At 29.7% G+C, this 23,470-nt stretch overlaps 2 protein-coding genes across 3 annotated transcripts in view; both read left to right on the forward strand.

Annotated features, from left to right (window-relative positions):
- Window positions 1-5,764, forward strand: part of LOC123010291 — a 112,982-nt gene extending 107,218 nt beyond the window's left edge. The window contains exons 5-7 of the mRNA XM_044407058.1: window positions 2,591-2,757; window positions 2,812-3,026; window positions 3,076-5,764. Coding sequence (XP_044262993.1) covers window positions 2,591-2,757; window positions 2,812-3,026; window positions 3,076-3,500 — 807 coding nt within the window. The 3' untranslated portion in view covers window positions 3,501-5,764. The remainder of the gene's footprint in view (window positions 1-2,590; window positions 2,758-2,811; window positions 3,027-3,075) is intronic.
- A 247-nt stretch (window positions 5,765-6,011) lies between these two features.
- The window catches only part of LOC123010269 (E3 ubiquitin-protein ligase RNF19A-like), a 32,830-nt gene continuing 15,371 nt past the window's right edge, over window positions 6,012-23,470 (forward strand). The window contains exons 1-9 of one of the 2 annotated variants that reach the window (XM_044407013.1): window positions 6,012-6,226; window positions 17,269-17,493; window positions 19,227-19,348; window positions 21,081-21,273; window positions 21,331-21,445; window positions 21,500-21,690; window positions 22,060-22,204; window positions 22,258-22,394; window positions 22,448-22,545. In XM_044407013.1, the coding sequence (XP_044262948.1) occupies window positions 17,325-17,493; window positions 19,227-19,348; window positions 21,081-21,273; window positions 21,331-21,445; window positions 21,500-21,690; window positions 22,060-22,204; window positions 22,258-22,394; window positions 22,448-22,545 (1,170 nt within the window). In that variant the 5' untranslated portion in view covers window positions 6,012-6,226; window positions 17,269-17,324. Of the gene's footprint in view, window positions 6,227-12,915; window positions 13,171-17,268; window positions 17,494-19,226; window positions 19,349-21,080; window positions 21,274-21,330; window positions 21,446-21,499; window positions 21,691-22,059; window positions 22,205-22,257; window positions 22,395-22,447; window positions 22,546-23,470 lie in introns of those variants that run through there. The other variant, XM_044407014.1, reaches the window with a different exon arrangement.

Raw genomic sequence — 23,470 nt, forward strand, 5'->3', positions numbered from 1 at the left:
TTTTTCTCAGAATTCAGAACTCAGAATGAGACACACTGTATAGTCAAAAATTACTTTTCCTCTGAATATAAAACTGTAATTCGAAGAAATTGTGTTTCTTAATTTTTCTGAATTTTTCTGAAACATGTTTTTGATTTCTCTTCTGAACTCACTTTTATAATTTTGTTTTATAAGAAATAAAAAATTAAATATTTATTTATAACGGGTGTTTATTTAAATTTGGTGTCATAGTTGGCGGTGGTATGAGAGTGTTGTGAACGGACCACAATTTTTAATAAATGTCATATTAATAACTTTCAATACCATCGTTTGTTCACAATCGAACTTTCATGGATAGCTTTGATGCGAATTTAAAAAAAAATACCCCTTACAATAAATAAATTAGAGTAGGCGACGATTTATATTCTACAGTTGGCAACACGTTGGCTGATTATTTCCCACACAAACTGAAAATGACCATTCACTGTTTTCGTCAGCATTTTTGCAACAATAAAAATTTTCTGCTCTAAAGTGAACATTATTTTACAAAAAAGAAAAAAGTTTCCGCTGACATTTGATATCAAAAATCAGGATTGCCATCTGAAGAACTTTAATGACCGCCTACTCTAATTTATTTTTTTGTCGATCACACTGTATAATACAGAGTGTTTCGAGAGCAAACTGCCAGTGATAGAAAAAATATCATTTTGAGAAAAAAAGTTCAAACATTTTTTTTTAATTTTTATTTAGTAAAGAGTACAAATTGGTCTTGATAAATTAAAATCGATGATATTTTTGAAACAATTGCTTAATTTCAAGTTCATTTTATTGATACTGTAAATGTGACAAACATAAACATGAATGCGAAAACGATTCATTTATGAGATAAGAAACTAATTGGAAAAAAATAAGAATTAAGTAAAAACCTCGGTAAAAACAACTACAAAAATACCTCAAAATGTCGTTCAACTAAGTAGTTTTATAAATGTTATTGTTTTTAACTTATCACGAACAACTTGTACAAAATTTATTGTTACTCTTTCAAAGCTGTAAACGAATGAAAATAGAAAAAAAAACTTTTTCCAAGAATAACTTTTTCTATCATTGTTTGACTTATGGCGGTTTATTTCTGAGACATCCTGTATAGTCGAAAATTACTTTTTCTCTGAATATAAAAATATAATTCGAAAAAATTGTGTTGATTTGTTTGTTATTCGTATCAAAATACATACTGATTGAGATTAAAACTAAAAGTAACAATAATTTCTTAAGTTTCCTGTATTTTTTGGAACATGTTTTGAACCTATTTTTTTAATTTTTTATTATTATAAGAAATAAAAAATAAAAAAAATTATTTATGTAACTTAATGCAAATTAAGTAAACATAAATATATTCTGAATTTGTTCGTAAAGTAGCCTAAAATATCGTAGTTCGTAAAGAAGTACAGTCGAACAAAGTGAAAATAACGCTTCAATTATCATTAATGATGACATTGACGAAAAAACAAATCATTATTTATTTAATATTTTTTTAAATGTTTCAATATAAAAAATTATTTTATAAATTATTTATTTTACATAAAATCAAGTTTAAAATAGAGACAGCCTATTTCGTACAAAAATTATGTTAGTTAATTTAATNTTAATGCATAATTTTCTTTAAGAACTGGTTTTTGTTAAATTGTGTTTTTATAAAACTAAACGTTTTTATTTAATTTAAAAGTATTACAATTATCAAAAAATAAAAGCAGAACTAAAATATTTGAAATAATTTCGTCGGTTTTTTTCCTGATTTAATTAAATAAATAATTTTGATTCGTTTTCAACGACAATTGCAAAACTAATAGAAAACTTAGGGCCGGCTTACAGAACGTGTTAATCGCAATTAAATTTTAAACTAAATAAATAAATGGCAACTTAATTCGAATTAGTTTACCTAATTCTGAATTAAATTTTAATTTCGCTTCTACTTAAAGAATTGCACCACTCGTGGTAAAGGCACACGTGGAATTAATTTTTCTCCTCGCAAATAAACATTAGTTTAATTAATTTGTTGTTTTACATAAAATCTAGTTTAAAATAGTGAAAACCTATTTCGTTCAAAAATTATGTTAATTAATTTTTGCTTTGAACAAACGCAATAAAACGATCATGCTGTGGGTTACACCCTGGGGTGCGGTCGTATATCTTACAGCAGGTACCGGAGCTTATGAAATGATTGTGTATTATTGGTTGCCAACTTTCAATTTAATTTTTGCTTTATATCAAAGAATCAAGAACAATTATTAAATTCGCATTATATCAGGGCACTCTATTTTTAAATTACCTATAAAATGTTTTTTTTTTAATTCAATACGGTATACCGTTATCAAAAAATCTTAATAATTAAAATTTTCACATTTTATTCAATAAAAAAATATCTATTAACTTATTTAAAGCGGGAATATTCCCCTGGTCTCCATTTACCTTTAAAGAAACACTACAAACATCAAGAGACTCTTCAAGTCTAAATTTGCGGCTAAAAATAATGAAATAAATTTACATGTAATAGGTATCCGCCAGCTTTCAGGGGGTCTGGACCTTAAAATAATTGTTTTTTTTATCCTTTTAGGACATTACAGCCTACTGCCTCGAAAAAATGGAATGTTCGCCTTCGCCGAAAGACAACGCGGGCTACACGCCCTTGCACGAAGCTAGCACAAAGGGCCACCTAAACATCGCCAAAATGTTACTGTTATATGGAGCGAACGTGAGCGAATCGGCACGAGGTGGCATCAGGTGCGTATACATAATTTTTTCTCTCGTTCAAAACTTTGACTAAATTTTTTCCAGGCCTTTGCACGAAGCCGTCGAAAACGGATCCGTCGAAATCGTGCGATTATTACTCTCCTACGGAGCCGACCCCAAATTGGCGACTTATTCAGGGATGACTCCTCTAGGTCTCGCCTCTGACGACACGACGACCAAATTACTGCAAAGTCACATCAACGACATCGAAGGCAAACCGGGGTCGCCGTGGGACTTCGCAGGACCTGCTTCTTGTTTCGGTACTTTTTTCATTTGGATTTTAAAAATTGTAATCAATTTTTATTTTAGACCCGAAAGAGACCGGCTTCGACGTGTTGGACGACGTCCCCGCCCCCGACATCCTCTCCGACGAGGACGATCTCGAGTTCGAGGTTTCGGACGGTGTTTTACCCAATTTGTACACACTTCGGGGCGAGTCGGCCAACGACCGGTGGATTTTGCTCCAGGACTTGTCGAGTTTATTGAAAATCAAATCTCGCGACGCTTTGTTAAGACAGATTTGTCCTTCCGGTTCGAGTGCGTCGCATGTGAATTACAAGAGTGTTTTGCGAGAACTGAAAATGTCGGACTTTTTGGAACAGGCGCATTGTTGCCAATTCCTCAATATCGGCGAAAAGATAAACACTCGCGCTTCGAAGATCGCTTTGGTCAAATATACGGACAAAGTGAGAGAACTATTAAACGTTGAAAGAGTCTTGATTTCGGTCAGGTGACCTACGAAGCGGGACACCTAGACGTCTTTTCCGTGATATTCTATTGTTTGTGATTGAAAATTACCTGTTTGATTTTTTTCGGTGTAATATTTTGGTGCTTTCTAGCATTATGACTTAAACGGTTTTTTATTTGAATATACAGGGTGGTCCAGGGGTTCAGGCACGCTCTATAACTTTTTTTCTATCCAAGTCATCGACATGATTTTTTTTTAACGATAGATCCAGCAATGAGACTCATTATAAAAATGTTTCTATTCATATACAGGGCGTCCCAAATAAGATACTCAACTAAGTTCCGTTTTTTTTAATGAAAACCACATTTTTTTATTAGATATTTGGATCCGCCACTAAATTGTGAAAATAACGCATCTTGGTTTTTTAGGCTTCCTGCAATAGTTTTTGACTTATGCCAATTTATGTGTCAAAATTGCATCATGCATAGGACCCACAAAAAAATTCATAACTTCAACTTCAAATTTTCAGTCGATTCCATTGCCTACGATTTTTTCAAAATGACAAAATACAAATGGCAATAACTCGATTTTTTTAAATACAACACTCTATTTTATTGCACCATTACATGGCATTTTTTATGAGCTTTTTGTCGATTTTTGCAAAATAAAAATTCTAAAAAACAGGAATCGAGTAGACTACTGTCGTAAAATTTTACACTTAATAATTGTACACATCTAATTGTCAATAATGAATTTTACTCGTGAAGAATTAATGAATATGGTTTACTGTATTGGTGAAGCTCACAGAAATCCTTTATTAGCAAGCAAAATGTACCTCAGAATGAATCATTCTTTCCTATTTTGTAAAGATTACTAAAATTATTTCTTTTATTGTGATGTACTCCTGTTTCTATTACAATTTCATTTTATTGAAACACATTTTTTTCAGAATTGCATAGATGTGTCAAACGAAAACGGCCTATTCGATTTTTTTTTTCAGAAAAAAACCATCATTACTTATTTTGCAAAAATCTCATAAATTTTACAAAGTAGACTCCATGAATCCTATATCGACAAAGAGCTCATAAAAAATGCCATGCAATGATGCAAAATAGAGTGTTGTATTTGAAAAAGTCGAGTTATTGCCATTTGTATTTTGTCATTTTAAAAAAATCGTAGTACGCGATGGAACATCGACTCCGAGTTTGTTTTTATCTCAGAAGACGCGCTAAAGCTTAAGGAATCAACAGGAAAAAAGTTGGTTAAATTATCTTGAGTAATTTTGAAATTATGAATTTTTTTGTGGGTCGATGTATGATGTAAACTATTGCAAGTAAGTTTAAGAAACCAAGGTGCGTTATATTGACAATTTAGTGGCGAATCCAGAAATGTAATAAAAAATTGGGGTTTTCATTTAGAAAAACAGAACTTAGTTGTATATATGAATAGAAATATTTTCATAATGTGCCTCATTGTTGTATCTATCCTTTGAAAAAAAAATCATGTCGATAACTTCGATAGAAAACAAGTTGTTGAGGATGCACGCACTCCTGGGTCACCCTGTATTCATGTTTTTAGTTTAGATATTTATTATAGAGAATTTAAATAAAGAATTAGGTTACCAATGCTTTTTTAGATAATTTTACAACATAGGCGTATGGAAATTCAGTTTGCGGTAAACTAATTGTAATGAGAGTGTGCAATTCTTTTGTATTCGTCGAGTAACTAGCTTTGAATGTGTGATCTTGTTGAATAAATAATAAAACTTGTATACTAGAAATTATTTTATACAAAAATGATACTCACAGTAAATAAGTATTGTAAGATAATCGTTATCGTTGAGCTCAGGGAGATGTACTCTCTTTCAGAGTACCTTAGCAAATCTACTGTGTAATTATAAATATTTGTATAAATGTATACTCATCTAGCATACAACTTGTACATATTTTCTTGAACATCTTTATGTATTTTTGTTATATAAGGTGATAGCTTTTCATTTTCTATGTAATAGACGATGTTATGTCATGTGACTTATATGTGTGCTTGCTTACCTAAAGCAACTCCACTTGTTTTTTTTTCGGCTTTTAATAGTTGGGTAGTTGTACTGTACAGTAAAGAGTTATCTGTGATGCGCATCGGTGGCAAAGTGCAATGCTTTTTTTGCATATGTATTAAAAACATATTGTGATTTGCCAATTTGTCCTATCCGTGTGAGTTTAGAAAAGTATTTTTAATTTATAAATCTTTTTTCACATTTTTTATGTTTTCTGTTCGAAAAACATGTGAAATATTAATAAACCATATATCGAACACGTTATTTTCCTCATCCTCATCTCCAAGCTCTTTTGAAGTGGTCACGAAAAGTGTTTTAAGTTAGACAACCAACAATACAAGACAGTAGTCAAAGTTGCGGCAATCAACACTAATCATTCTAATCAAATAAAGTGGTTAGATGTTTACAAAACATCGATTAGGTTGATTAAAAATTGCGCCGTTAACTTTAAATTGGTTATTATTTTTGTTGTTCTAAAACCACGGTTCTTTTGTGTTTGGATGTTGGCAGTTATGTGACGTAATGGCTGCAGAGTGGTGGTTTTAGTAACGTCAAATTAGTGCAAAGCTTATTATTGTGTTTTTCTTGGTTTATTTCGCATTTTCGGGTAATTTCGTGCGTGCTTTTTACTAATTGTGATGTTTAGAAACTGCTAACAAGTCAATGCCTTTGTTTTGGGTCCTGAAATTAAACAGCTGTCCCGCTGGGACTACCCTAACGTGAGTATACACAGTAATTCCAGTATTTAATTATTGTAACAGTACAGTAATTAACGTTTTTTAGTCAATTAAATTGTCATTTTGCCTATCGATTTTATTTTAATAAATGCGAGGTCATGATTTGAAAATACACAGTGATGCAATTATCTTAAGGTCAGTTCGGGTTAAACTTCCCTCTTTGATTGGTTCTGCCACTTTTGACAATAATTTTGGTGAGTCAAGTCATGACAAAAATGAGTTGCTAAACAAAAGCTGAATTCTGTATGAATCAATCAAAGAGTGGACTTTCATAACGTTGCAAGTTTTGCATTCTAAGATCACTTTCACTGACTTTTAATATGAAAAATGCGACACTCGTTTCGTTCGTTTTCTTTTGTTGTGGTTTTTACACGGAAGTAACTTTCGTGTTGTGTAGAAATTTACCAACAGTTATTAACCGAGGTCGCGTAATTGGGATTGTTATTTTCTGTCATCATAGTGCTGTTTACGTTATTTGGAAACATGCATAAAATCAGATCATGGTTGTTGGCTTAAATAACACCACCACTGGATAAAAGATTACGACACGAGTTGCGTTTTTAAATGGATTTATTGAAAAATATGCAAATGGTTCATGAACGGTTTTGAAACGAGGACTTGGAATCGCGTCTTTGTTTTGAAGATTATAAAGGTGGAACAATATTCGATGTATTCAATTTTGTTTGGAAAAATACGAAAACGGGGTTTGACATCTGTCAAAAAATCGAAACTTGTAGCGTTTCAAAATGATTGACATCTCGGTAGGTCATGGAAATTTAAATTTAAGGTGGCAACATTGGTACTTTGACAGTTGTAGGTTGTTTATTTTTGTACATTTGCAGCCATTTCACCTATTTGTTACATTTGTCGTTTTTAAGAAATTCACGTGTATTTTTCTCTCTGTTTCACGTTCTGCATCATTTGTTTATACAGGGTGCGCCAGAACTTGCGCCACAGAGAAAAATAAGATACAAAGAACATGGAAAAAATGTTATTTATAAAAATTTCGAAGTTATGAGGCTTATTTATTTCTGTTAGTAAAATCATTTTCCAAGCTGTATGCTAAATTGTAGGTTATTTGTGGCTTTAATTGGCAAAATTTTTGTACCTTTACTAAATAATTATAAGAAAACATATACAAGATCATCAGTATCATTAAATAAACATAAAAAAATGTCAAATGTCAAAAAATAAATGTCAAAATTTTTTTCATGTTTTTGGTATCTTACCTTACTTGAAAATTTTCTCTGGGGCGCAAGTTCTGGCGCACCTTGTATACAAAAAAAAAAGAAAAAACATATCAAAATCGGTCGCGCATAGGCCCTAAATTTCACAGTTTTACGAGTTCTTTTTTTTAATAATTTTTTTTTTCAATGCAATAGTTACAGTATTTTTATTTTTGAACATAAGAACATTGCGTTTTAGAAAACATCTAATTAAAAAAATAATAAGTTTTTTTATATATTTTGTCAGGCCTAGGCCCTATCCGCGTCAACCGATTTTGATAATCTTTTTGTCTTTTTTTTTGTTTTTTTTTTAAATTTTAGTTTGAAATAAAGCAATTTGTGATATTGTCAAGTGGTTTGGCTTTATTTTAAGCATTTTTGTCAATTGTCGGCTATTTAAGGAAAAGTCCTTTATTTGTCCTCAACTCGTGATCCACTATACAGGGTGATGAAAAAAAGGCGTCCACGATTGAAACAGGCGCGTCCTTTTTTATTGAAACATTGTGACCATCATTCCAAAAATAGTCTAAATAGTTTCTTTTTAAAATTTAAACAATTTGTCTAACAGCACAAAGCGGCAATATTGCACAATTTTCTTTTACTAAAAAACTATTTCACTCATTTCGTATCTTTTTGACTTTATTCGTTCAAATTTCACAGAACAAACAACATTGAAAATTGATTTTTTTGTTGCTACCGTTTCCAATAATTGAATATTACTTGGACATTTTCTGTATCCTAGGATATTTGCAATGTTGCAACATTGATAAATTTTCTTTGGAGCCAAGAAATGGTATCCTAACATCTTCAATAAAGTTTATTTCAATAGACTTTTTACACATTTTTTTTAAGAACACCGTCAACTGTATCAAAATCTAGACTTTAACAATGAAATTATTTTAAAACTGTTAATTATTTAGATTTCTCTTTTCTAAAAAGGAAAGTCTATATCTTACTGATAAGAGCACAAATCCAATTTTGGTCTTCGAATTCGTCTTTATTAAAAGATCACTTATAACGTGTGGGTTAACACGGGCGCCTTTTCTTCATCATACTGTATAAAAAAATATGCATATTTCTTAAATAGGTTGTTATTTTTTCTGACAGAATTCAACTGAAATGTTTTTTTTTTCTGATTAACATTCCCACCGCCTACCCAGATGGCAATCATTTTGAAACCTTCTATACAGCTCTCAGTCCGAAATTTATTAAAAGAAATAAAAAAATAGAACTTAGAGTGAAGTAAATAAGTGCGAATCGACTCCAATTTACTTGTTCTTTCAGTAGTTATAAAATGTTATTACATATTTACATTTTTAATGGTGTTTTTTGTTCCAAAGTGTATAATAATGTTAGAAATTAATAGTATATTACAACCGGGCTGGGAAATATTTAATTAGTCTGAGGGTGTTAGGCATTTTAGTTTTATTTGTTATTCTTTCTAATAATTTACAGTAGTTTTTTATTGTTAATGTTAGAAATAAATTATCAAATGATTTTACTAAAAATTTATTCTTTTGGTGCACCCTGTAAAGTTTGTTACACAATCCGTTTTCGAGCACGTACCAACATCATCAAGTCCACTATTTTAACAATAACCGTGCGCGCTCATTAAATTTAATAGAAGCAATTAATGGTTTAATAATTAAGTTCACAAAGTTAGCAAATGTTAGTTAGAAAGTGACACCATTAATTGGAATGTTATTAACGCCTCTACGTTCTTACATTATTTATTTTATTCATGTACTGTTTTTTTTTTTTTTTTTTTGTTCAGTAGGTACCTTAATTAAACGCTAATTGGATGAAACTACCAACGAGGAATAATCTTGTATATGTGTTACTTTCGATGTCGAGTTTTATGCATATTTACCATATTATTTGTATTTTACGTCATTCTTGTAATTATTTGAACGACCTCGAAGATAGGTATTACTAAAACCGATAACACGAAATCCGGATTTCCAAATAGTTTACACAGTGGTGACGGAATTCGATCGGCGTTGTTCTAAATTTTCGGATTTTTTTTAATTGCAATTAAGTGGGTTGAAAATATGGTTGATTCAACAAAAGAGAACAGATGTGGCGAAAGTAATTGAATTTGTTTAATTCTGTTTAATTTTTATGAGGTGGAATTTCCAGAAGTAGTATTCAATCATTGGAAAAATAAAAGTTTGTTGTGCTATTTTCGGCCCGTGACAGCTTGCAGAATGTTATAATTACGAAACAACGTCCAGAAAATAATCGTTATTTAAATTAGACCTCTTGGTCATTGACATCTTGCCGAATCAAGGCTTTATAAATCTGTTCTGGTGCTTAAACTCGTTTGTTTTTTTTAACGATTCGATGATTTTTGGATTAATTGAGATTTAACTTTTTTTATTATTCAAAATAATTTAATTTTAGCATTTTTTATTAGTCACTTTCATTTATCACACAAAGATTGTTGCTTACAAATTAGGCATTTCCGATTCGCTTGTTTGTAATAAAAGTTAAATTGGAGTGTAAGTTATTAATGAGAATACAAATTTTTTCTCAATTTCTCTCTTTGTACTTCAGATGTGATGTTCTGCATCTTATGATTACGTTTTTATAATTTTAAAATTTACAATGTTTCTTTGAACTGTAACGGAATGTAAGATTTTTCACGAAAAAATGTTTAAACAAAGTATTATCAAGAAACTTTTGTTTATTTATATAAAACATTGTGTATTTTCTTAGTATGTTATTTTTAAATTAAAAACTGCCTACGGCGTTTTTCGTAAGGAAATGATAAAAACATGTAGGTGGGTACAAAGTGCTTAGTGATATTATGCGTATAATTACTTTGTTGAAATAGGTGTAAATAAGATAAAACTTGTTTTGGCATTTACTTTAATATCGTCATGAATGTAGTAATAAAAATTATGAATTTGCAATTTATTTTAAGTTTGTATTATTGCACATACAGGGTGCGCCAGAACTCGCGCCTCAGACAAAAATTTCATATAAGGTAAGATACCAGGAACATGGAAAAAATGTTTAAAAAAATTGATTTATAAAAATTTCGAAGTTATAAGAGTTTAAATTTCCTACTTTGACTCTATTTATTTCTGTTGGAAAAACAATTTTCCTAGTTTTTTTGCTACAGGCCATTAGAAGAGGAAACAAATAAGTTGTATCCTAAATTGTAACTCTGTTTAATGTTATTTATGGCTTTTATAGGCAAAATTTTTGTACTTTTACTAAATAATTGTAAAAAAAATATACAAGAACATCAGTATTATTAAATAAACATAAAAAAATGTCAAATGGTAATTTTTTTTGACAGATAGAATTTTTTCCATGTTCCTGGTGTCTTATATCCTACTTGAAATTTTTCTCCGGGACTCGAGTTCTGGCGCAGCTTGTATGTAACAGAAATTAATGTAGGGTTTTGTTTAGTTAGAGTAAGATAACATTAAAAACACAATCTCGTAAATCTACTTCCATATTTTGCAACCTACAATTATTTTTTTTATTATTTATTCACATTTTGCTCGTTTCAACAACTCATGAATCAGCAATTTCCAGAGCACAAATCAACGATGTTTGTTAGAAACAAGTGTATGTATTTGTATCTATGAAATAATAATATAATTTGTTTTTCTTTCACTGAAATAACAAGTATGTATCAATTTATATTATTTTTCTTACGACCCTAACGGAAAGTAGGTTTTTTCCCTCTACTTTCGGAAAGGAAAGTGGCAATTTACCTCCCTCATCTGTCAAAATTACATTAAAATTATTTGTAACCTTTCAGGGAGGTAAAAATTTTACCTCCCTCATAGAAACGGATAAACATGCTACTAGGCCAAACTGGGATATCAAGAGAAATTGTTAGTTTTGTTTTTTAGATCGTAGGAAAAATTATATGGATTACACTGGAGGAAAGTGTTTTTTTCCTTCCTGGGTGGTTACTGTAGTAACTTCTACCTGGAGAGAAAGATACATTTTTCTCCCTTGTAATACAAATATGTAACTATTATTTGTATGGTCATTAAAACACTCGGTTATACATATACAGGGTGTTTCGTTTTTATTGTTACAAATTTAAGGAGATGATAATATATTTAATTTTAAGATAAAAGTTTCCTATAAACATGTATCGAAAAATGTTATACAGGGTGAATATAAAGTATGAAACCAAGCGGTTTTATTTTTGCCTCCAGAAAATAATAACTAATATAAATTAAAGTAAATAAAAAATGTGATTATATTTTCAAAATGAAATTATGTTTTGTTTTTGAGTTATGCGATTTTTTTTTGTCAAAATTGCAATTTATGTGAAAAAAATTTTTGGAAAAATTAAATATTAAGCAGATAGTTGTAATCCTTAGAGTATAGCTTTTATGAGAAAAATGATTTTATAGTGGGTTGCCATTTAAAAAAAAATATTTTTTTTGTAGAACCCAAAAACAAAAGGAAATTTCGAAAAATTTTATTCTTCTTAAATCATCACATTTTTATAGTACTTTATAGTGGATTGGCATTTAAAAAAATATATTTTTTTTTTTGAAGAACTCAAAGGCTAAAAAGCACCCTAATTATTTTGGCTGTTCAGGTGTTAAAAAGTTATACCAACTTTTGTAATTTTATCTAATCTGCAATAGTTGGAAAACTCCATTAAAAAACGCATCTCTTTCAGGAGGTATAGCTCGCTTACATAATATTTTTGTATATTCATAGGAAACTTTTGTCTTAAAATTAAATATTCTATCACCTGTTTAAATTTATAACAATAAAAACGGAACACCCTGTATAGTTTTCTATGCTTTTTGAACGAGCGAAGCGAGTACGACAATAAGTCAAACAGTATACCTACAGCAGTTTTTTCAACTTTGTATTCTGTTAGGAGAGAAAATATTGCTCTATGAAAATTCAATATTCCAGTTTTTTTTTGTGTAAAAAATCTTTTTGGGAAAATGATAAGTTTGAGAACAGAATCCGTAGATAATTAATGTCAAAACAAATGATTAATTTTCTCAAAACGACCCATTTATGGCTTGTCTCATAATAATGCAATTTATATGAACTCATGAGCCCACGTGTCGTTTTAGATTAGATTAACTCGAAACGATTTTGTTACAGAAAAATCCTCCGTCTTTATATCGGAATTATCCTAAAGTAGATATTTATAGAACATGTCGCATTTGAAGTTTTGTTTATATTTTTTCCACAAGGTCGCAATTTTCCGAACGAAACTAGTTTATGGAAATTGCAATTGTAAATTCACAATTCCCATGACCGCAGAGACAATGCCACAAACACCTTTTTAATTGAAGTCGAGTACTGCAATAACAACCAAACTCTCAAACCGACAACAAACTTTTTTATTATAAATTCTAATCGAAATCGTGATTTCTCGTTGTGGTTACGACGACGACGACGATGACGACGTCACCGGAGGCTTTTCTCCTCCTCCAACACAGTCATTTATCGGCGACCGCTTGTTACGGTACTTGTCGTCTTTGGTGCCACCTGTATGTGCAATATGAACATTAATGTCAAGTGTTGTAATCGATTTTTGCGATTTTGATTCGTTAAAAAATTTGTGCGTGCGCAAATTCATTGAGTTGGCTTTGTTTCCGCAAACAATTTGAAGGTGATTTTTGTCAAGTTGTTACACCTGACAAGTGGTTTTTGTGCTTAGTTTTTACCACCAAGTTTTTTTTTATTTATCAGGTTAGTGATTTGTGAAGTTTGTAATTTTTGTTTTTCAAATTAGGCTAATTAAAAACTTTCTTTGTTTCTCTTTACGTTGTGAAATGGCAGCAAAATTAGAATTGCACATGGAGTCATAGTGATAACACTTTGTTCTAATGAGCTGAAAATTTAATTTCTTTTTAACAATTAACAGGTGTATACAAATGTTTGAACTTGTTTACGTTGTTTATGCACAAAAATTGTTACATTTTTGAAAATTCCTTATCTTATCAATTATTGTAAATATTCATATTTATTTGCGACATTATACCGGTGATGTCATATTTCATCACACAAATTTGTTAAGATTAAAAAAGTGCGTCATTTTCAAGGTAAAATTATACAAAGCGTTTCAGCTAATTTTTCGTGATTAATATTTACTAAATTAGAGAGAATCTATATTACATTTTTTTATTATTTTATTTTGTGTCACTTTTCGTCAGTATTTTTAAACTTAATCTTTTACTTTCATTTAAATAGTATATTACAACCGATCTGACAAAATATTCCATTAGTTCATGTTATCCTAGTTGAAGTTCCAGGGTCTAATGAAATGTTCACCAATGTTTATATGTTATTTTATTTACAATTACATTTAAAATATTACATTTTTCTATTGCAACGCAAAAACTACTATTTACTACTACTATTTATTTTCACATGTAGTGGTTGTAGCGTTTTAGTTTGTATTATATTAGTTCTTTGATTATTTTGTTCTCGTGCTTATTTTGCTACTTATGCTGTTATTTGTACAGAATTTATTAAAAAAACAATGTTAATTTTTTTTTTAAAGTTTGACATTTGACTTTTATCGTGTGTATTTATTGTTAACTTTACCAATAAAAGTCACAAATAATGTTAAACATGTGAAATTATATTTCCAAAAGAAATAAATAGTGTCAAAGTACAGAGTGGTTATAAATGATTTTCATCAAGCCAGCTGTGAATTTTCTATATAAAATAAAAAATGCCGCTTTACGAAAATAGGGGTACCTACTTGTTGTAACTCAAAATTAAAAAATCGCCGTTTACTAAGCGTCCACTTCGAAAATAGACTTCAATTATAAACTTGTTTTCTGCCAAAGTATACATTATTATCAATTATTATTGGAAATTAGTTGAAACAATAAAAATGTAATTAACAACAATTTATTATTAATTAATAAGTGACACTAATGACAGAACTAGAGCTTTCAAAAAAGTAGAGCGGCACAAATAAAGTTACATGCAAAAAAATCGCAAAGCTGGCTAGATGAAAATTATTTATAACCACTCTGTATATATACTCTTAATTTATACTCTCATAATTTCGAAATACTTATAGGTAGAATTTTTTAAATATTTTTTACATGTTTTTGGAGTATCATCTTATTTGGCATTTTTCTCTGGGCGCGAGTTTTGAAACACCCTGTATGTATTTATTTTTATTTTTTTAAACTTATTTTAAAAGAAATCTGCAACGTGATTCAAACCTTCCTAATCTAGGTGAAAAATTATAAAAGCAATGAAAGTAAAAACTTATTGTTCAGTAAAATATTGTGTTTTGTTTCTTGACATTAAAGGTGTTACTTTTAACACTAAAAATGTTTGACAAGTTTGAAGACAGGTGATCGCACTCGGAACTAATTACAAAACAAATGTTAAAAGCGTGTTTTATTTGAGACACCGTGTAAACAAGGTGATATGAGTGTTCTAAATGGAGCGATGTTTGTGAATGTGTAACAAACAAAGTCGAGTTTTAAATAGGTGTAATGCAAGGAGGAAAATATTTGTATTTTTATAACTCTTGAATTATTATATTCAATACAATGTATGCAAGTTTCACATCTGGAATTTTGTACAAATAACATTCGCCTAACGAGTTTTTTTTTTAACTTTTTAACTTAACAGGTTTATTATTGTTTATGTAGCAGAAAATATCTTCATCCGCACTTAAATTATAAAATTAGAATAGAACAAAGTCCGTTTAATTAATCTTGGCATGCAAATGTTTTTTTCTAGTGTGTAGTTTAATCGCTTGTAATTAAAATGTTTTGTTCATATAATCTCATAAATGATTAGTCAAGGCAATAAACTAGACGCAGTTGGAGATGATATTGTTTATTTTTAACATTTTATAGTTGTCGAGGAAATGAAGATTGAAAAACTGCCATTTTATCATACGTTATTAATGTCAAGGATCATAACTAGCAAAAATCAATTAAATCAATCCGCATTTTGTGCATCATCGTATAATATTAAATAATAAAGGCCAACATTGCTATTAAAAGTTGTTTGTTATTCGACTTTCAGTTATTTTATTTTTAAGGACATCGCATTTTTACGATAACGCCTCTAACATGTAAATTATGGAATAGTTTATAAGAAAACCTTGACTATTTGTAATTTTGTTGCTACAGTTTCCTTGTCGTAAAATTTCCGTATTCCAATAGAAAATTTTCGATTTTTTTTTCTTACCGGTGAAAGTGGTGTAATTGAAATAATACGCTTTCAATTTCTGTCGTAATTCTAGTGTAATTACACTGGTTTTGCGATGCACAAAGTACGTAATCGATTTTCGTTATCTATTTGATTTGACGGGGCGTGAAAATTATTTTTCTCGTCCGGTGTGAATGTCAAGGTTTTGATGGTCACTTTCTCGACTGATAACCCCGATAACGTAAATGTTTATTGTTTTATTTTAGATAAGCGTAAAATTTTGCATTGTGATTTGAAATAATCACTAAAATTCTCTTTTTTTTTGTAATTTCCTCCGGATTTTTTATCAATTTTTGCAATTTTTGAATAAATCAGTGATTATGATAATACGACATTGAGTTGGTTTATAAATTCATCGACTCAATAAAATTTCCATTACGGCTTTGTTTACGAGTACTTTCAATTACTTTGCAATATTTATACAACTTCACAAGTCAACAAAAACCATTTGAACGCAATTTAACATCGTTTTGTCAATTTTTATTGTGCTAATTTGTTTTTGTTGTTGTGTAAAGTGTGCTATGTTGTTTTTATAATAAAATTAATTCACGATTAGTGATGTTAATGGATTGAAATCGTGCTATTGATATTTCCAATACGATCTATTGAGCAACAAAATTTTAAAATTTATTTCGTTGGATGATTAAATATTAAAACAATTTCGATTGCACCAAGAGAAGATTTGTTTCATGAACAAGGAATGTAAATATTGGTCAAGGAAGTCTCACCTCTGTAATTTGAAAAAAATGAATTTGTAAAATTGGTATTTTGATTCAGACTTATTTTACAAACATACGCTATTATTTCTTAATTCAAGACCAAAAATATTGGGGAATTTGTGTGAAGCAATATTTCGAAATTAAATTTAATAAAAAATCAATTACTCGTAATTTATATTTATTAATTAGACAAATTTATCAGAAACGGTTTGATAAATGGATTTCTAAATTGATGGAAATGACATTGGAAAAATTTCCAATTTATTGACATATCCCTTCAGCTACTATAAATATTTGCAAATTATTATTTCTAAAAATAAAGTGTGAATTACGCTAAATTTTTGACGTGAATTGATGACAGTAAACTTGACTTGATTTGTGAACAATGGGAGTGTGTAATTAATTACATAAACAAACACTGTTTCAATTAATTAAAAAATTACAATGTCAGGTTGTGAAAGGGACATTTTCTTTTTTTTTTTTTTTGTTTTTTATTAGTGGTAATAAACAAGCGTCATTTTGCGATTACAAAATAATTTAAATTTGACACAATTACAGAATCCTACTTATTGGTTACAATGATTCATCCGAAGACAAAACAAGGTTGCGCTTACATAACCCAATTAGTCCTTTCCCTCTCAAAGAGAGAAAGTCGTATGAAACGTCACTGGAAATTTATTTCGTTTCGAAAATTGACTCACAATGTTCAAAATTTCGACGTTTTCCTGTTGGAATTTAAACTACCACATCAGATATTTCATCGAAAGTAAAAATACCACAAGGCTGTTTAATTTCTTGGATACTGATTCTAAAATTATCTTTGTAATTGTTATCACAAACGATGCCACTATACATAATGATTTTTTTTTCTTGGTTTCAGGAGTCGTCGAAAATGTCGAAAGGATAAGTAAATTTTGATTTAAAAAAAAAAACAAGATGCGTAGCTCTTTAGATAGCGATGTTGCTTCTTGTGTGGCTGGCCAACGGAAAAAACGTTTCGCAAGTCGTTGGTCACTACGACATCTGATTTATTCTAGTCCGATTTTGAACAGGAGACGAAGCCAGAATTCCTCAGGTTCTTCAAAATCGCACCGGAATCACAATGGTAAGGGAATTGAGAATTACAGTTTTAGAATATTCAATTTTTAAACAATCGAGTCGATTTATGATTTCTAAGACAAAAAAAGAAAATTGTGTTTAAGCAAAATTAATTTTGTTATGTCAAATGCAGCTTTTTTTAAATGTAATTCATTTTCTGAAGCTTAATAAGCTTTACGAAGCTATTTCATTTTAAGTTCTTACATACAGGTGCTTCACTTTTTTGTGTAAGTTTTAAAATTAAATTTCCTGATTTCATCACAATTTAATGTAATGAATGTTGTTTTATTTTTGTGATGTTGAAAATACAGGGTGATTCAAATGATTTGTCTCAACGTTCAATAAAATTTCTAATCACAGTAGTCTGTGAATTTGAAAATGTGTTAGTAAAATTGAATTCATATGTTGCTAAACTTATTTAGTAACACTGAATTTTTAGCAATCCCTAATTTATTTTTGTTTTTTATAAAAAAAACTTGCAGGATTTACTCAAATAACGGGTGTTTATTTAAATTTGGTGTCATAGTTGGCGGTGATATGAGTGTGTTCTGAGCGGACCACAATTTTTAATACGTCGGTGAGGTGTCAAATGTCATATTTGATGTCATAGATATCTTTGACGCTTAATCTAATAAATCTATATTTTTAAATAGACAATTTTTTATTATATAGTAAAATTAACAGATTTTAGAGTTACCCTTGAACTTTTGGTACTTTTTAATTTTATACAGGGTGCGCTAGAACTCGCGCCCTAGAGAAAAATGCCATATAAGGTAAGATACCAGGAACATGGCAAAAAAAAAATTATCTATAAAAATTTCGAAGTTATGAGAGTTTAAATTTACCACTATGACTATTTATTGCTGTTGGTAAAATAATTTTCCAAGTTTTTTTGCTACAAGCTATTAGAAAAGGAAACAAGGAAGCTGTATTCTAAATTTAACGTTATTTTGTGTCTTTTATTGGCAAAATTTTCGTACCTTTACTAAATAATTGTAAAAAAAGCATTCACCAGTATCATTAAATAGACATAAAAAGTGTCAAATGTCAAAAATTTGTGACAGAATTTTTTTACACATTTGGTATCTTATCTTACTTGAAAGTTTTCTCTGGGTCGCGAGTTCTGGCGCACCCTGTATGTACAATGATTTAAATTTGGAATTTGGTATCGACGTCTATCGTTGATCACTGTTCTAAAATTGAATGGAATTTTCAAATAATTATGTTTGTGTTATTTTTTTATCAATGAATGATTAAATTAAAATTATCAATTACTTGTACTTTGTTCGATTGTTGTCAGTGACAGATTAAAATAATAAAATGGTATTTGTAATATGAAGGTGTTTTTTTTTGTAAAATTGTCAATGCAAGTTTTTTTTTTTTAATTTAAACATACAAAATTAGTGAATAAATTAAGCAAACTCTAAACCTCAATAATTTCCTGAATTAATTTTTCCATGGGAGGCTGCAAAAACACTTTAAAAAAATCACTTATGTGTTAAGAGTTATAATGCATTTTACAAAAAAACTGAATATTTTTTTGGTTGAATATTACCGTTTCAATAAAAGCTCATTGTGTTTATTGTTATGAATGAACAAACCTCAAGTTGAATGAACTGGAAAACTACCCGAATTGGAGTACAATTTCCTATAAAATATTTACAAAAATAATATGTTTATCTTCAATTTGTGTAAAAATAACTGTATTTTTCCAAGTGTTGATCTTTGTCTTTGTTTCAGGAAAAGACACAACTGATAGTAAATTAGGTGGTTCGTCAAAGGATATCGATCGTGGTGCCTCTCATCATGTTGAAATTCATCAGGCAACGAGTAGAACATCAGTATTCACAACAAGCACAAAGGTAATGAGAACATCGAAGGAAAAAGTCACTTTCTTCAAATACTCACAAGGTTTTCGATTTATGTTGTTTGAAACGAGTCATCAACCTGAATAAAATGTTGACATTGGTCACGAAACTTGCTGAATTATAACAATAAATTAACATTAATTAACCTAATAGGTTGGTTTAAAAAAATGCCGACAATTCACACAAAATATATATTTTAAAATTGAATGAAAAATAAATAAATAGCGACAATGACACAAATTAAAATTTACTGATTACAGAGGGCTGATAACAAACTCAGTTGTAGCATTTTTTAACAAGAAAATACGAGTAATTACTAATGATGACTATAATTTTTGTGTTTTTTATTCTTTCTAATTGCTAATATAATGTTACATCTGATTAATACAGGCTGTCTCAAAAGTAAACCGCCAATTGTCAATCATCGATAGAAAATGTTATTCTTAAAAGAAAGCTTAAATATATTTTTTTCTATCTTCATTTGTTAAAAAGTTACACCTTAGCAAAGAGTAACAATAAATTTAAAAACCATGACATTTATGAAATGAGAGAGAAAACTTTCAAGTAAGATAAGATAGCAGAAACATGAAAAATTTAAAAAAAAATCTATCTGTCAAAAAATGTTGACATTTGACATTTTTTTGTCTATTTAATGATACTAATGATCTTGTATATGTTTTTTCACAATTATTTAGTAAAGGTACAAATATTTTGCCAATAAATGCCACAAATAACATGAAGCAGAGTTACAGTTTAGGATATAGCTTCCTTGTTTCCTCTTATAGCAAAAAAAACTTTCCCAACAGAAATAAATAGAGTCAAAGTGCATAATTTAAACTCTCATAACTTCGAAATTTTTATAGATAATTTTTTTTTCCATGTTCCTAGTATGTTACTTTATATGGCATTTTTCTCTGGGGCGCGAGTTCTGGCGCACCCTGTATAGTGATAAAAATATTTATTATACATTTTTTTGCAAGTTTTATAACCTATTGTTTAATTTTAATAACTATACATTACATGATAAGATGTACAAAAGGCTATTACGAGACGATAAACTAAATAATAATTATTTTTTTTAAGTTTTTAGGTTAGTCAACACTTTTTGAATAAATATTCAGTGTTTTAATTCAGAGTTTAACCAGATTTTTCGAAGAAAACTTTTTCAGTAAACTAAATATTTTTCATACGATATAAGAATTTTTTTCTATTGTAAATGTCATTTTAATTATCACTGTTTTATAGTTATTTATTATACAAGAAGATAAACAATCTTTATCGTCGTGTATAATATTTCGTTTTATTTTGAATTTCTTGAATATAAACAGTAGATAAAAATTACTTTATTTCACTACACGATAAAAGACTACTTTATCTACTAAAATTAGTTGATAAACGCACTCTTTAACATTGAGTACAAAATAAAAAAAATTACTGATTTTTCTCTATTTTAGTGTTTTTTTTTTAATAGCATTTGTGCTTCAATTTTCTCATTCTTATTTTACATTCAATCTTGTTTTACAAGTATAAATTACGCTTCTAGTACCACAAATTTGGAAATACCCTAGAACCAGTCCAAGATAATTATTTTCGCTGATAATTGTTTTTAATTGTCGTTATCACGCTGTTTGCATGTTGTTTATTAATAGAATTAATTAGAACGCATATTTCTAGCGAGTTTTTCTTGCGTTTGTATTTTTTTTTTCATTTTTTCTTTCTTTTATAGAGTGGTGAAGTTACCGTATCTATGGAGTGTCCGTTATGTTTCGCCGAATTAACCGCTGAAGAATTTTGGGAATTGGCAGGATGTGGACATCGTGCTTGTATACCCTGTCTCCAGCAGTATCTGAAAGTTGAAATTACTGAATCTCGTGTGTGTATATCTTGCCCGGAATGTACCGAATTGATACATCCGAATGGTACGTTCTTTTTTGTAGTCACTGTACTTGTTGTCACACTTGATATTTTTTTTACAGAAATACGTGGTATCATCGATGATGTTACACTATTTGAAAAGTACGAAGATTTTATGGTTAGGCGAGTTTTAGCGATCGAACCGGACGCAAGATGGTGTCCGGCCCCCGATTGCGGGTAAATCCCCCAATATTTCGTATAGTTTTGCTTTTCTAATAGTAATTTTTACAGTTTTGCTGTGATAGCTAGTGAATGTGCGAGTTGTCCGAAATTGAAGTGTCTAAGACCTGGTTGCGATTCGTATTTTTGTTATCATTGTAAGGCCGAATGGCACCCCAATCAGACCTGTGATGCGGCGCGTGCGCAAAGATCACCGAATATTCGGTCATCTTCTATTACATATAGTCAGGATTCACAACATCGTAAGAATTTTATTTTTATAATTTTTTTCTACTTTGCGTCCATTACGAAACTGTTTTGGGTTTCGTAATGAACAAAAATAGTGCTATACAAATTATACTAAAAAGAGGGAAATTTAGTCTTATAATGTTGGCGACCTAACCGTTTTTCCATCGAATTTATTTCATAGCCACAAAATTCCCTACATTCCAAAATTTTTATTTTTTGTTTAAAAAAGTGCAAAGTAGAAAAAATACTGTATGATATCTCGTTTATAAGGCATTTTGTCGCAGTTACTGCTTTATGACACTCCTCACTGCGCTCGTGGTGTCCTAAACACGACAAAATGCTTCTTATAAAACTCGTATCATAATATACTATTATTGGACTAGGAGACGACATCAAACCCTGTCCCCGGTGTCAAGTTTTGATCGTCAAAATGGACGATGGTTCGTGCAATCATATGATGTGTGCCGTTTGCGGTGCTGAATTCTGTTGGCTGTGTATGAAAGAAATTAGCGATCTGCATTATCTCAGGTAAAAAAATTTCATTAATGAATTTTTTTAATTAATTGATTTTTGGGTTATAGTCCCTCTGGGTGTACCTTCTGGGGTAAGAAACCCTGGTCGCGGAAGAAGAAAATTTTATGGCAGTTGGGTACCCTGGTGGGTGCTCCCGTTGGTATAGCATTGGTTGCGGGTATTACCGTTCCTGCTATGATTATTGGTAAGTCCAAACAATTCTATTTTTTGGATGTTTTGAAAAATTTTTTTTTGTAGGTATTCCCGTTTGGGTCGGTAGGAAATTGTATACCAGATACAAAACGGCGAATAAACACAAACGCAATGCTGCCATTGTCGGTGGAGTCCTTGCTTCGGTAAGTAAAATAATGAATTTCACCACTCGCTGCGTTCGCACTGTTCTCTTAAATCTAGTCACTAATGAATATGAAATTACAGAGTTGGGTTTATGTGTCACAACTGGAAATAGACAAAAACTGTGATGCTTGTTTTTTTTTTTAAAGGAAAACTTACTTTTCAACGAAAATATTTTCTACCAGTTTTTGACTGACTTATGTGTTCGAAAATATTTTTGGCTCTTCAATTCAGTGGAATGATAATAAATTGAGGTGTTTTCAAGTGTTGAAAAAATACACTTTTTTGTACTAAATCAGTCACAACAAAGAGAACTAAAACTTGCTCGTATTCAAAAATATACACTTTTTAAGAAAATAATAAACTACACCTGGTATTAAAGTTAGTCGTATATTAAACTAAATTAATGACATTTTTTATTTCTCTAACTCTACAAATTACTTATAATAAATAGATTAAAGAAATGTGATTATCTATTTAAAAAAAAATAATTAAATCTTGTTTAGCTAATAGAAACAATTGTACTTTTTTTATTATATTGTATAGTTTGATTAACAAACGTGTTTGATGGTGTTTTGTTTGATTTTAATTAAATCACATTTCAAGAGAAATTTAGACTTCTGCAAATATTAATTAACAAACAATAAATTACAAAAAAATTTATCGATAAAAATTTCGAAGTTATGAGAGTTTAAATTTTGCCTTTATTTCTTACTCCTGGAAAAATAATTTTCGAAGTTTTTTTGCTACAGGCTATTAGAAGCGGATACAAGGAAGCTGTATCCTAAATTGTAACTCTGTTTAATGTTATTTGTGGCTTTTATTGGCAAAATTTTTGTACTTTTACTAAATAATTGTAAATAAACATACCAGGTGAATAAAAAGTATGGAACCAAACGTTTTTTGCTTAAACTATTAATTTTTTGG

This window comes from Tribolium madens, unplaced genomic scaffold, assembly GCF_015345945.1.
Source record: "Tribolium madens isolate multiple individuals breed KSU strain unplaced genomic scaffold, Tmad_KSU_1.1 Scaffold_7;HRSCAF=85;Tcas5.2_LG10, whole genome shotgun sequence".
NCBI lineage: Eukaryota > Metazoa > Arthropoda > Insecta > Coleoptera > Tenebrionidae > Tribolium > Tribolium madens.